This window comes from Carcharhinus amblyrhynchos, chromosome 22 (genome assembly GCF_965287045.1).
Source record: "Carcharhinus amblyrhynchos chromosome 22, sCarAmb.v2.hapA, whole genome shotgun sequence".
Lineage (NCBI taxonomy): Eukaryota > Metazoa > Chordata > Chondrichthyes > Carcharhiniformes > Carcharhinidae > Carcharhinus > Carcharhinus amblyrhynchos.
Genome location: NC_137345.1, coordinates 31,242,797 through 31,258,335, shown reverse-complemented (window position 1 = coordinate 31,258,335; position 15,539 = coordinate 31,242,797). Strand labels below are relative to the sequence as shown.

The following is a 15,539-nucleotide window of genomic DNA, read 5'->3' as shown; positions in this document are numbered from 1 at the left end:
GTTACTTTCATAAACATTGCGATTTACCTTCAACAAACAGAGAGGCTTCAGTTTTTCCTCCATCAGCTTCAAATTTATATGTCCCTGAATCTTTCTCCTGGACATTTTCTATGGTCAATTTGTGTACAGCTCCCTCCTGGGTAGCTATTATTCCATTTCCTGAAGTAATCTACAATCACACAAATATAAACAAATATAGGCAAGTTTTAAAAACTTCTGAAGTATTTCTAATAAGAGAACAAAAGAGTTACAGTGTACCTGCATTGTAATTTGCTGTAGTGTATTATAATAAAATTCTCCATTATTAAATCCAAATAAAACTGCTTACCAAGTTCCTTTTTCGTTTTACACACCCTTGGTTTGTCCTGCCACCAGCAAAGGTATAGAAATAACTTTATCACTTTGGCCTGTAAAATGCACCACTTGGCAATAACCTAACAGTCCACAATGCAATCATTCTGAGTGGCTCAAAGTCTTGGAACTCAGTCTCTAATAATATTGTGGGAGTATCTTCAGAATATGCACTGCAGTGATTTAAGAAGATAGTCCAGCAACATCTTGTCAAGGTCAACTAGAGATGAATAATAAATTGCCAACAATGTCCAGATCCTGAATAATTACTAGAAGATAAGTCATCTGAATCTCCTCCCTCCTTTACTTCAGTGGAAGCATCAAGTAGGTTATAAATGACACAATTACTTCGTGATTGCAGCACAGAAACACATCAGGCTTGCCAATTTGAGATCTCAACAAGTGCAATACAATCTCTTGGTTTGCCTGAACAGGACAGCATATTAGGCATTCAAATAAGCAAAATACTGTGGATGTTGGAATCTGAAACAAGGACAGAGGATGCTGAAAAACTCAGCAGGGCTGCCAGAAAATTTCATGTTCTGACAAACAAAGAGTCCATGGATTTGAAATGTTAAGTCTATTTCTCTTTTGATGGGTCAGAAATGGCAACCTGTGGCCCAAGGGCGACATGCAGCCCATCAGTTTTCTAACTGCGGGTCTTGAGACATTTTGTCGACCATGCCGATGTGCAGGGCTGCCACATTCTGCCGAGTTCCATCTGCATGGCCTTTTCTTATCAATATTGGTGGTTTGCACGTAAAACAAGGACAAGTGAAGTGACATGCCTGCTGATTACACACAACGTTAACTGTGAAAGCCATGCGCTCCCTTTGCGTCCAAAGCTTAAATATTTCTTTTGTTTCTCCATTTCAAATTGGTAAAAGTTCCATTAATATATAATTGATTAAGCATTCTCTATTACTCATTATGAAATATTCGACATGTGTTCAATCTTACTCATGGGGTCATGGTTAATGAATTTCAGCCCAATTTCAATCTTGTGACCCACTGAGATGAAGGCAGACCACTCATGCGGCCCACTCACTCACACCTAGGTTGCCCATCACTGTGGTAGACGTTGGCAGACCTGCTGAATTTTTCTGACCTTGTTACTTTAGGCATTGTTGGCCAATATGGATCATCCTCTGGCCAAACTCCCTTTTGTTGATGAATCTGAAATGTAACTGTTATATTTGCTATAACTGAAAGCAGCATGTGATATTACAAAAATTAATTCTTTGCTGTTTGACTGATGATTATCACCTCAATACCTAGTCTACTGTAGAAGGCCTCAGTTGCCATGACAACAAACTATTAATTTGGGAGAGCACAATGAGCTATCCTTTTTTGTATGATACAGTGCCATTCAAGAAAGGATTTTTAACCCAGAAACAAGAGTGACAGCATGGTAACCAAAGGACTGAAATAAGAACACATGACAATAGCATGAAGAACATTCTTTTGCCTGAAGTTTTTTTTTAAGTCATGGTCTTACCAAGCTAAGAAGTTTGTTGTTAAACTGAGGTTTGAAAATCATTTTTCCAGGGATCTTTTTCATCATTCTGTCTGAGGCAGTTCTAATTTGGTTTGCATTAATATCTACATGAATCTTGTGTGTGAAAAGATATCCCAGTCTTTCTGGATACTCTCATTTTCATAATAATTTACAATTCAAATTGCAAACTGAGACTGGCTTAGGAATGACACAATTATTGGAGGACGAAAATAGAGTGATGGTCAAATTTAGAGGAATGAGGACAATAAAATGTCACAATACTGGAGTAGACAAGAGATAGAGAGTGATAGCGGAAGGAGGTATAAATGCTGACCAATCAAGGCTGACTTGCTTATACTCACAGAATCATGCCTTTCAGCCAATGTCCTCTGCTCCTCTAACACAATTGTTAAGTATATACTGTCCTACCAAGGGGCAGCATGTCAGCTTTGACAAAGGGTCATCTGGACTCGAAACATCAGCTCTTTTCTCTCCTTACAAATGCTGCCAGACCTGCTGGGATTTTCCAGCAGTTTCTCTTTTGGTGCCTTTCAGGTTTTTGCAGTTAGGAGGAAATGGCCTTGGAAATCCTCAACATTGACTCAAGATACCACATGGGTTCATTACATTAGATCAAACATGGCACAAGGCAATTGCCTGCTGATTGCCACTTAATACCTTCCATCAACTGATGGATCAGTACTGTTCCATGTTGAAGATCATTTAGAAGTACTGAGGGCAGAAAAATTACAATATATGCTATGGGTGGGAGACTGCAATGTTCATCATCAAGAGTGACTTTACACCATGACCATTAACAAAGTTGGTATAGTCCTGAAGGATATAAATGCCACTCTGGGTCTTTGTCACTTAAGGAACAACCTCCTTGACCTTGTCCTCAAATAATTTATCTGTCATAGAATCCATAGAACCCATAAATCTCTACAGTGCAGAAGGAGGCCATTTGGCCTATCAAGTCTGCATCAATCACAATCCCACCCAGGCCCTATTCCCATAACCCCACATATTTACTCTGCCACTCCCCCTGACACTGGGGTCAATTTAGCAGAGTCTATCAACCTAACCTGCATGCACATCTTTGGGAGAAAACTGGAGCACCCGGAGGAAACTCATGCAGACACAGGAGAACGTTCAAACTCCACACAGACAATGAGCTGAGGCCAGAGTTGAACCTGGGTCCCTGGTGCTGTGAGACAGTACTTTCCCAATCACAGATGCGTTTGCTCACATCAGTATTGGCAAGAGTGATCATCACGTGGTCTTAGTGGAGATGAGACCTTGTCTTCACACTGAGGACAATTTCCATCAAGTTGTGTGACGCTAACAATGTGCTGAGTGGGATAGAGTCAGAACAGATCTAGCAGCTCACAATTGAGACTAAGGTGTTTGGGCCAACAGTAGAAGAATTGTACTCAGCCACAAGCTAACTCATGGCTCAGCATTTCCCTCATTCTACCATCATCATCATCATCAGCAGCAGCAAGTTAGTTGATCAAAATCAATGAGGAGTACAGGAGAGCCTACCAGGAGCAGCACCAGGGCCATAGGCAAAACAAATACACAACAAGCACAACTAAGTGATCCATCAACCAACATATCCGATCAAAGCTCTCCAGTCCTGTCAACTCCAATCATCAATAGTGTGGACAATGAAACACCTGACAGGAAGAGGAGGCTTCTTGACCATTTCAATTCTCAAGGAAGTGGAAAACAAGATTGTGTGCACGTACGAAAAATCTAAGCTTGATGATTTTCACCTTGCAGTCATCTTCAGCCAAAAATACTGACTGGAAGATTTATCTCAGTCTCCTCTCGAGATCACAATTATGATAGAAGCCAGTCATCAGACAATTTGATTCACTTCATCTGTTATTAAGAAACAGCAGTATGTACAGCAAAGCTATAAGCTCAGACAACATCCTGGTTTTATTGCTGAAAATTTGCACTCCAGAACTAGCCACACCTTTAGCCAAGTGATTTCAGTATAGCCACAATACTGGCATCTAATGGATGAAATGGAAAATTGCTCCGGATGTCCTGCTCATAAAAACAGGAAAAATCTAAATCAGGCCAATTAGTACCCTCCTCGGTCTACTCTCAATCATCAATAAAGTGATGAAAGCGATTAAGGACGAAGAACTATCAAGAGGCATTTAGCAATCCCCTGCTCACTGATTCTGTTTGGGTTCTGTCAGAGCCACTCAGCTCCATACCTCGTTACATGCTTTGTTCAAACATAGACAAAACAGCTAAATAAAAGAGGTGAGGTGGCATCAAGGCAGCATTTGATCCCATGTAGTATAAAGAAGCACTATTAATATTGAAGTCAATGGGGATTAGAGGGAGGAGGGAACTCTGCAGTGGTTGTAATTCTATCGAGCGCAAAGAAAGAGGATTGTAGTCATTGGAGACAAATCAATTTAACCTTCAGACATCACTTCTGGAGTTCCAAGAGCAGTGTCCATGGCCTAACCATCTTCATTTGCTTCACCAAGGATCTTCCTTGCATTATAAGGTCAGAAGTGGGGACATTCACTCTTGATTTGGCAATGTCCTGATCATCTGCAACTTCTTAGATAATGATAATTGTATGCAACAAGACTTGGGCAATATTCAGACTTGGACTGATAAGTAGCAAGAAATATTCACTTCATACAAGTGGCAGGCAAGGATTGTATCCAGCAAATAAGAATTATCTACATTCTCTTGGCCTGCTATCACATTATCAGAATTGAATCCCCAAACATCAATATGCTGGTGATCATCCTTGACCAGAAATTTAACAAGACCACTACCACTTAAGAGTCTGACGACAGAAGATGGTCTCTACACTATCTTCTGTAATGGGAATTCTGCAATGAATCACTCACGGCGACAGGAACCTGGGTTCGATTCCCAGCTTGGGTCACTGTCTGTGTTGAATTTGCATGTTCTCCCTGTGTCTGTGTGAGTTTCCTCTGGGTGCTCCAGTTTCCTCTCACAGTCTGAAAGATATGCTGGTTAAGTGCATTGATCATGCTAAATTCTCCCTCAGTGTAGCCAAACAGGCGCTGGACTGTGGCGACTAGTAATTTCATTGCAGTGTTAATGTAAGCCTACTTGTGACAATAACAAATAAACACCGACTCACTCTCCAAAGCCTTTTACACAAGTCTGGAGTCTGCTGGAATACTGTCACTTGCCTGTTTGAGTGGAACTCAACTCATGCTAAAGAAGATCTAAAACAATGTGATCCATTTGATTTGCAGCCCATTCCCCACCTCACATACTCCTTCCAGCACTGGTGTACCATCTGCAACATGTCAAGGCTCTTCTAAAAGGATCCCTGAAACCCACAATCTCTAACACCCAGCAGACAAGGGTGGCTGGCGTATGAGAATATCACCACCTCCCTGTTGCCTTCCAAGTGACATATTATCCTGACTTGGAAATGTATTGCCATTCCTTCACTACCGCTGGATCAAAATCCTGGGATGCTATTCTTAACAATGGGAGTACCTGTACACAAAGATAGCAGTAGTCAAGTAGACGGCTCACCACCAGATTCTCAACAGTAATTAGATGGTGGGAAATAAATGGTAAATTGTCCATATGATCCACGTCCCATGAATTATTTAGGAAAAAAAACATAAGAATCAGAGAGTGCGGAAACCAAAATTTTTATTTTTATTGTAAACAGCAGCTCTAATTTACTAACTCTTTAATAGCGATAGGAAAAAGAAATTTGAACTACCTTTGTGCCATCCTTAAACCAGATGCCTTGCACATTTTCATTTGCTGTTGTGCAGCAAAGTTCAGCTGCCTGTCCCTTTCGAGCACTCACATCCAAAAGTCCGCTTTTGAAACGTCGAGCTGGCTCTGTGATAATCCACGAGAAAGCGAGATGTAAAAGTACATTTGTTGGAATTAGAAATTAACTTGCACTTGAGTAGTTAACATATTGAATGTGAAAGTGCATTTTTCTTATATTACAAAATGTTAACTCACTATATCAATCAGGTCTGAGTTTCCTGAAACTTTCATGTTGTGGTAATATCTGATTTTGAACAAAATTCTAGTTGAGGTCAAAGCTTTTTGTTGACTCTTCAAATGAAACAAGTATTTATGATTCAAGTTACTGTTACATCCTAATGAAAAAGCAGATGGTGGCACTGGAGTGTTCATGGGCCAAATGCGGGCAATTGGGAACTAATAAAGGGAACAAATTGGGAACTAGCATAGGGATTTAAAAACAAAGGATGGCATGGACAAGTTGGGCCAAAGAGCCTGTTTCCATGCTGTATACCTCTATGATTCTATTTATTCGATATTCCAAAATTTCTTTAGTTACATGTTCTCGTGATATAGGGAAATTATTTCAAGTGCCATATGAAATGTGTCCAGATATTTAGAGTTTTCTCCCCTATACCTAACACTAATAACCTGGCCTACCTCTATACAATACATCCAGCTATAAATATGCCATCTCACGTGCTGGGTCAAATTAGTATTAAGAGCATTTGAACAATATTGTGACCTGGCATTTCTTTTTGGTAGCACTTTTTTAAAAGCATAATGCCACCAAAATTGCCCTAACCAATGCTAATAATTGCAGGATTTCAAGCACAATTTGTGATTCCATGATTTTTAAAAACTAGTTTAAAGAAGCACTGCACTAGAAGGTTGCATTGTCCTCAAATCTGGTCACGCCACAGATCAAATTTAGCATCAATGTGAATATGAATGAACTATGCCTGTATCTTTGATGAGGTACTTAAAAATCCACCTTTTTTAGGAGCAGGTACGTTAATAAGCCTGTTCTCAGATAAGAAGTTGACTTCTATACTCAGATATATCTAGTAAATGGTTCTGTGTAGCTTTTAAAGTCATCAAGTTACTCACAGGTGGTGAACTAGATACACTGATTGAAATGTGATAATTGATTTTTTTATGATATATCAATTTTGAGTTGAACTAATAAAACTGTGACAGATTACTTCTCGAATGAATCAAACGCTTTCAGGCAACTTTTAAAAATAATAACCTAAAAAGCCAGATTTCAGTGAAAGACAAATAAATTTGAACATTGAGGGATGAGAAGTTTCCTTTATGTAGATAGACTGGAGAAGTTGAGATTTTCCTCAAAAAAGATGTTGAGAGGAGATTTAATAAAGATATTCAAAAACATGAGGGGTCTGGATTGAGGAGATAGGGAGAAATTATTCCCATTAGTGGAGGGATGACTTAACAGGTCATTGGCAAAAGAAGCAGTGGCAACATGAAGATAAACTTTTTCATGCAGCAAGTGGTTAGGAGCTAGAATACCCTGCCCGAGACTGTGGTGAAGGCAGGTTCAACTGAGACTTTCAAAAGGCAGTTAGATTACTATCTGAAAAGGAAGAAGATGGAGGGCTATAAGGAGAGGGCAGGGGAATGGTACTCGGTAAATTGCTCCTTCAGAGATCCAGCATAGACATGATGGGCCAGATGACCTCTTTCAGTGCTCTAATCATTCTGAGTTTCTAATAATCCAGTTACAGTTATGGATTCTGTCTCTTTCATAGTGCTTTATAAACAGAAGCATGTATTTTTTGACTCATTTCTTGAAAGGTTTGTTCCAGCTCTCTTACCTTTGTTCTTGCGGTTCTGTTCTGCTTCAATGTCACTTTCAGAAAGTTTTCCTTTTCTTCTTCTAGAACTCCCACTCAGGTGTCTCTGAGATGCATCAGAAGTCAACACGCCTTGATCACTCCCTGATTCATTTTGGTTTGACATTTGATCTTTTCCCAGCAAACCTTTTTGTTTGCCCAGTGATAATGGATCACCCGACATGTCATTCGGACCATATTGACCTCCACCACCTGTCCCAGCACCGGTAGAGTCCTTGTGCCCTGACAGACCATCAGCTGACTTATTCTGCATTCCTCTCTGCCCTGATGCGTCTAATCCATTTTGGCCTTTTCCACTGCCATCCAAACCTGCAAGGTTATTTATTCCACTTCCATGCATTCTGTCCCCACCATCTTTTCCCATTCCATCCATTCTGCCTTTGCCATCTCCTCCCATTCCATCCATTCTGCCTTTGCCATCTCCTCCCATTCCATCCATTCTGCCTTTGCCGTCTCCTCCCATTCCATCCATTCTGCCTTTGCCATCTCCTCCCATTCCATCCATTCTGCCTTTGCCATCTCCTCCCATTCCATCCATTCTGCCTTTGCCGTCTCCTCCCATTCCATGCATTCTGCCTTTGCCGTCTCCTCCCATTCCATCCAATCTTCCCTCACCATCTTTTCCCATTCCATCCATTCTGAATTTGCTATCTTTTCCCAGTCCACCTTTGCCATCTTTTCCTATTCCATCCATCCTGCCCTCACCATCTTTTCCCATTCCATTCATCCTGCCTTTTCCATCTCTTCCCATTCCATCTTTTCCCATTCCATCCATCCCACCTTTGCCATCTCTTCCCATTCCATCTTTGCCATCTTTTCCCATTCCATCCATCCTGCCCTCACCATCTTTTCCCATTCCATTCATCCTGCCTTTTCCATCTCTTCCCATTCCGTCTTTTCCCATTCCATCCATCCTGCCTTTGCCATCTCTTCCCATTCCATCTTTACCATCTTTTCCCATTCCATCCAATATTCCCTTGCCATCTCTTCCCATTCCATCTATTCTGCCTTTCCCATCTTTTCCCAGTCCATCTAACATTCCCTTGCCATCTTTACCTATCCCATCCATTGTGCCTTTGCCATCTCTTCCCATTCCATCCATTTCATCTTTGTCATGTTTTCCCATTCCATCCATCCTGCCCTCACCACCTCTTCCCATTCCATGCAATGTGCCTTCGCCATCTTTTCCCATCCCATCCAATCTGCCTTTGCCATCTTTTCCCAGTTCATCCAATGTTCCTTTGCCATCTTTTCCCATCCCATCGAGCCTGCCAAAGGCATCCATCCTGCCTTTGCCATCGCTTCCCATTCCATCTATGCTGCCTTCCCCCATCCCATGCAATGTGCCCTTTCCATCTATTCCCATTCCACCCATCCTGCCTTTGCCATCTATTCCCATTCCATCTATGCTGCCTTCCCCCATCCCATGCAATGTGCCCTTTCCATCTATTCCCATTCCACCCATCCTGCCTTTGCCATCGCTTCCCATTCCATCTATGCTGCCTTCCCCCATCCCATGCAATGTGCCCTTTCCATCTATTCCCATTCCACCCAACCTGCCTTTGCCATCTATTCCCATTCCATCTATGCTGCCTTCCCCCATCCCATGCAATGTGCCCTTTCCATCTATTCCCATTCCACCCATCCTGCCTTTGCCATCTATTCCCATTCCATCTATGCTGCCTTCCCCCATCCCATGCAATGTGCCCTTTCCATCTATTCCCATTCCACCCATCCTGCCTTTGCCATCTAGTCCCATTCCATCTATGCTGCCTTCCCCCATCCCATGCAATGTGCCCGTTCCATCTATTCCCATTCCACCCATCCTGCCTTTGCCATCTATTCCTATTCCATCTATGCTGCCTTCCCCCATCCCATGCAATGTGCCCTTTCCATCTATTCCCATTCCACCCATCCTGCCTTTGCCATCTATTCCCATTCCACCCATCCTGCCTTTGCCATCTTTTCCCAGTTCATCCAGTGTTCCTTCGCCATCTTTTCCCATCCCATTGAGCCTGCCTTTACCATCTCTTCCCATGCCATGCATTGTACCCTTGCCATCTTTTCCCATTCTACCTAAACTGTCTATACCATCTTTGCTCATTTCATCCATACCATCTTTTCCAAGACTATTACTGCCATCTTTTCCCATTCTGTCATAACCACCTTGGCCATTTTTGGTAGCACCAGCTGAGGAACTTAGCAAACCTCCTCTACCAAAGTTCATGCTGTCATTTTCTGATGAGTTGTCACTTTTTCCCTTCAGACCATCTTTAGCCATTAAACTTTTGTCACGTGTTGAATCTTTTCTGCCTTCTAAACCATCTTTGTTTGAATCACCCAGTCGTTCTTTCATATGAATGTCTAAAGATGATGATGGTGAGGCAGTATCTTCACTTTCTAAAATAAGAGTTAGTTTATATTGTTAGTAAACATAAATAACTGCAGCATTATTATTAAAAAAACAGAAATTATCAGAAAAAATAATTGAAAATTAAAAGCTATTTTAGCAGGTACACCTGTAACAATTTAAACATTGCAAAGGCTTCATAAAACTATTGAAATATTTGGAAAGTTTCACAACAGAAGTGACAAAGAAAGCTGACTCTAAATCAAATTCCAGCAAATTTTGCCAGACAACTCTGCATATTTCATACGTCATTATCTTAAGAGCAACTGATAATTTTCATAATTTTAAAAATGATGTGACAATTTATCTTCTGCTCCCTACATCCATAATCACTCGTCTTAATTCCTACATCTTTTCTAACTTTGTCAGATGATGCTCTCCTATATATCTAGCATAAATTGTATCCAATTATGTCCCTGATCCACTGGCATAGGGCCCTCCTTCACATTCATGCTTCTGTATTATCTCTTCTTCTTGGATTAGAAAGTAGCAAAAGTAACTTTTCTGTTTGAGGAAGGGAAAACAGGAAAAAAGGATTGTTTAGCCTAACATCTGCAATAAGGAAAATGCTAGAAATCCAATATTAGGGATGGAGTAACTGGGCACATAGAAAATCATATCATAATTAGGCAGTCAACCTGATTTTATGAATGAAAAATTATGTTTGACAAATCTATTAGAATTTTTTGAGAGTCTAATTTACTGGTAGTTAAGAAAGAATTTGTGGCTACACTATATTTAGATTTTCAGAACGCATTTGATAAGTTACACTCAAGATGTTACACATGATTAGGGCTTGCAAATTAGAGTCAATCTATCAGTTTGAAGGAAGATTTGTTAATGAATGGTAACCCATCCATCAGAGTTGGCTCTGCAGGAGAGGGCTTCATTATTGGTAGATGTAGCTTCATGGAGACCAACAGTGTTGTTCCAGCAGCCCACCCATTTGACCCCCAGGATTTGACACCACTGACAGAAACTCTCAAGGATCTTAAAGTGGCATTGTTAGGCATTATAGTTTTGCTACATTATAGGAGGGTGGTCAACACCATGGCCTTATAAATCGCGACCCTTATTGACTTCCAAAGGTCCATGTTGCCAAAAACATGTTGTTGTGACTTGAAGGCATTTTGTGAGTTTGTGCCACTTGATAGCACTGTCAATGATATCTTCAATCCCTTTGCTGATGATTATAGAGGAGGCGGATGGGATGGCAATTGGCTGTATTGTATTTGATGTGTTTTTTGTGGACAAGACTACCTGAGCAATTTTTCATATTGTTAGGCAAATGCCATTTTGTAACTGTACTGGAACAGCTTGGCTAGGGCCAAGGCTTGTTCTGGGTCTTAAGTGCTACTGCCAGGAAATTGTCATGGGCCTTTGCTGTATCCAGTGCCTTGGCCATTTCTTGAAGTCATGCAGACTGAACTGAGTTGCTGAAGACTGGCATCTGTGATGCTTGTGACTTAAGAAGGAGGCCAAGACGGATCACCAGTTCATCACTTCTGATCTTATTGAAACATGCAACATTCTTTAAGGGCTTGACAGAGTTAATGTTGAGAGACTTTTTTCACCTGATTGGAGAGTCCATTATTTAGGATTGAGACATTCTTTTCCCTCAGTGTTGTGAATCTTTAGAGTACTATGTACTCCAAGGCCTGTGACCATTCAGATGGTTTGTATATTTAGGACTAAAATCAATAGATTTTTGGACTTTAAGTGAGTCAAATGGAGTGGGGATAGGGCAGGAAAGTGGAGTTGAAGTTAAAAAAAATAGCCAATTTATTGTTGAATGATGAAACAGACTTGAGAGGAAATGTGGTCCATTTCTGCTACTATTTCTTATGTTAAAGGTTTCTTGAAGAAGTGGATATGTTCACCACTTCTTTTTAACGTCATCTTTTCCACGCCCAACCACCCCGCAGTTTGGCTTCTGACTGGCAAAGAGAATTCAAATCAGTCTGCCTCAAATGAGAGCCCTCATCAGATGAGGGGAGGACGAGGCATCCGTGACTGATAAGGGAAGTCAAGGACAGCAGAAAAGCAAAAGAAAAAGCATTCAAAGTGGCAAGGATTAGTGGGGAGCCAGAGAATTGGGAAGCCTTTAAAAGCAAGCAGAGGACAACTAAAAAGGCAATGGCTGAGGGGGTGGGGGGTGGAGGGTCATGAAGATGAAATATCAGTGTAAGCTAGCTAGTCATATAAAAGAAGAAAAGAAAAGTTTTTCAATATATGAAAGATAAGAGAGGCAAAAACAGCCAATGGACCACTGGAAAATGAGGCTGGAGAAGTAGTAGGAAACAAAGCAATGGCAGAAGAACTGAATAGCTACTTTGCATCAATCTTCACGGTGGAAGACACCAGTGGGATGCCAGAACTCCAGGAGAGTCGGGGGCATAGGTGAGTGTAGTGGCCATCACTAAGAGAAGGTTCTGGGGAAACTGAAAGGTTTGAAGGTGGATATGTCACCTGGATTAGTTGGACTACACCCAGGGTTCTAAAAGAGATAGCTGAGGAAATTGTGGAGGCATTGGTAGGGATCTTTCCTGAATCACTGGAGGCAGGGAGGGTACCAGAGGACTTGGAAGTAGCAAATGTAACACTGCTGTTCAAGGGGGGAGGGAGGCAACAGATGGGAAATTATAGGCCAGTTAGCCTGACTTCAGACATTGGCAAGTCCATTATTAAAGATGAGATTGCGGAGTACTGGGAAGTGCATGATAAAGTAGGATTGAGTCAGCATGGCTTTGTTAAGGGGAGGTCATGTCAAACAAATCTGCTGGAGTTCTTTGGGGAGATAACAAGGAAGTTAGATAAAGGAGAACCATTGTACGTAATTTATATAGATGTCCAGAAGACTTTTGACAAGGTGCCGCATATTAAATTAAGTGCCCATGGTGTTAATGGTTAGATCCTGGCATGGATAGAGGATTGATTGACTGGCAGAGGGTAGAGGGTGGGGATAAAGGGGTCTTTCTCAGGATGGCAGCCGGTGATCAGTGGTGTGCCTCATGAGTCAGTGCTGGGACCAAACATTTCACAATATACATTAACGATTTGGAGGAAGGAACTGAAGGCACTGTTGCTAAGTTTGCAGATGATACAAAGATTTGTAGAAGGACAGGTAGTATTGAGGAAACAGAAGAGCTGCAGGAGGACTTGGACAGGTGAGGAGAGTGGGCAAAGAAGTGGCAGATGGAATACAATGTGGAAAAATGTGAGGTTATGCACTTTGGAAGGAGGAATGGAGGCATAGACTATTTTCTAAATGGGAAAATGCTTAGGAAATTAGAAACACAAATGGACTTGGGAGTCATTGTTTAAGATTCTCTTAAGATTAATGTGCAGGTTCAGTTGGCAGTTAGGAAGGCAAATGCAATGTTAGCATTCATGTCAAGAGGACTAGAATACAAGAGCAGGAATGTACTTCTGAGGCTGTATAAGGTTCTAGTTTGACCCCATTTGGAGTGTTGTGAGCAGTTTTCATCCCCATGTGTAAGGAAGGATGTGCTGGCCTTGGAAATGGTCCAGAGGAGGTTCACAAGAATGATCCCTGAAATGAAGAGCTTGTCATGTGAAGAATGGTTGAGGACTCTGGGTCTATACTTATTGGAGTTTAAAAAGATGAGGAGGGATCTTATTGAAATTTACAGGATACTGCGAGGCCTGGATAGAGAGGACATGGAGAGGATGTTTCTACTAGTAGAAAAAGCTGGAACCAGAGGGCACAACCTTAGGCTAAAGGAACAATCCTTTAAAACAGAGATGAGGAGGAATTTCTTCAGCCAGAGAATAGTGAATCTGTGGAACTCGTTGCCGCAGAATGCTGTGGAGGTCAGATCATTTAGTGTCTTTAAGACAGAAATAGATAGGTTCTTAATTAATAAGGGGATTGGGGTAATGGGGAAAATGCAGGAGAATGGGGATGAGAAAAAAAACAGCCATGATTGATTGGCGGAGCAGACTCGATGGGCCGAGTGGTCTAATTCTGCTCCTATGTCTTATTGTCTTGTGGTCTTAAAACATTGTCCCTTTTCAGATTGCTTATTTAAAATTTAGCAGGTGGTAGAATTCAATGTAATTTTCTTTTGCCTTTCTAACTGGCTTTAAAATCTCATATCCTTTTTGCGTCGGTGACTTGCATCTGAAGATGAAATTGTAACAATGATACTTCTTAGTAAAGATTTAGAGAAGTCAGCATATAGAATATAGTACGACCATATGAAACACGAACTTACTTTGCACATTAAGATATGCAGTACAGCACCCAGCTCCTGCACAAATCGTATACACTCCTTTGTCCACAGGATGTACATCTTTTACTATTAGACGGTGAGTCAAACCGTCAGGTGAGACCTTAATTTCAAATTTATTGCTGTTTTCCAGGGGTATCTTCTTGAATGACCACTCAACCGGGATGGGTGTGGAAATGGTGCACTCAAAGACACCATCGCTGCTCTCCTTGCATTCAACATCTTTTAATCGCTGTTCAAAGTGCACAGGGATAACTGCAATAAAAAAACAAACAGCAGAATTCATATTAGAACGAAGTTGTTTAATCAGAATACAATGGTTGAGTAATAGGAAATGATGACACTTACGACTGATGTCCACTTCTGTTACAAAAATCTCCGCATCTTCAACCATTACTTTGTATGTGCCGACATCTGCAAGCTCGAGATCTTTAACGCAGAAGATGTACCTTTTGCCTATACGTTTCAGATGATGCTTTCCGTTCTCGTCCAGCGAATGCTTGATCAGTTCTCCGTCCTTTAATGAACATTATAAACAGCTTATTGTTGAATTTAAAGGACAGGATTATTTACATTTTCGGCTCAAGATTTGCTCTGGTTACTTTTATTGCAAACTAGTTGTGCAGTTTATTCTAAATCATACAAAAGTGGAACCGCTGTCCAATTGTCCAGCCCATTGCATTTCTAACTGTGATACTACTTTGTGGAAGTCAGAAAGGGGCAGAAAAATATAATAAAAGTAATAGGTGCCTTATGCAGCAGAACTAAACAAATAATACACCATCGAGTACATGCAACACATTTAAGTAGAAACATTAACCACTCTAGATAACTGGAAAAGGACAGAAGGTCAGGAAGATCACCTCAAGTGAAGGCACCAGATAAATGACACACACAAAAGAAATGTCTTAACCAACTTATTGAAGCAAATCTATTCCATAAAAAAGGAAAATCTAATCATAGAATTTTGGAATTCCTACAGTGCAAAAGAGGCCATTTGGCCCAATGAGTCTGCATTGACTCTCTGACAGAATTCCTTACCCAGGCCCTCTCCCCTGCCCTACCTCCATAACTCCATACATTTTCCACGGTTAACCTCCAAACCTGCACATCTTAGAACATTAACGGGTAATTTAACATGGCCAATCCACCTAACCTGCACATCTTTGGAGTATGCGAGGAAACTGGATCATCTGGAGGAAACTCAAACAGACACTGGGAAAACGTACAGACTCCACACAGAGTCACCCAAGGTCAGAATTGAACCCAGGAGCTGTGAGGCAGCAGTGCTAATCATTGTGCTTACTACCATGCTGCCCATAATTCTAGATCCAAAATTGTGAATTTTGTAAACAACA

The 15,539-nt window shown here is 41.1% G+C and overlaps 1 protein-coding gene and 1 long non-coding RNA gene across 2 annotated transcripts in view; both read right to left on the bottom strand.

Moving 5' to 3' along the window:
- Nucleotides 1–15,539, bottom strand: part of LOC145357037 (uncharacterized) — a 447,747-nt gene that overhangs the window by 155,068 nt on the left and 277,140 nt on the right. The gene's annotated exons all lie outside the window — the stretch shown is intronic.
- The window catches only part of LOC145357035 (immunoglobulin-like and fibronectin type III domain-containing protein 1), a 79,139-nt gene that overhangs the window by 31,580 nt on the left and 32,020 nt on the right, over nt 1–15,539 (bottom strand). The window contains exons 10-14 of the mRNA XM_080210087.1: nt 14,530–14,698; nt 14,167–14,436; nt 7,480–9,918; nt 5,604–5,728; nt 28–169 (exon numbers count right to left, since the gene is read on the bottom strand). Coding sequence (XP_080066213.1) covers nt 28–169; nt 5,604–5,728; nt 7,480–9,918; nt 14,167–14,436; nt 14,530–14,698 — 3,145 coding nt within the window. The remainder of the gene's footprint in view (nt 1–27; nt 170–5,603; nt 5,729–7,479; nt 9,919–14,166; nt 14,437–14,529; nt 14,699–15,539) is intronic.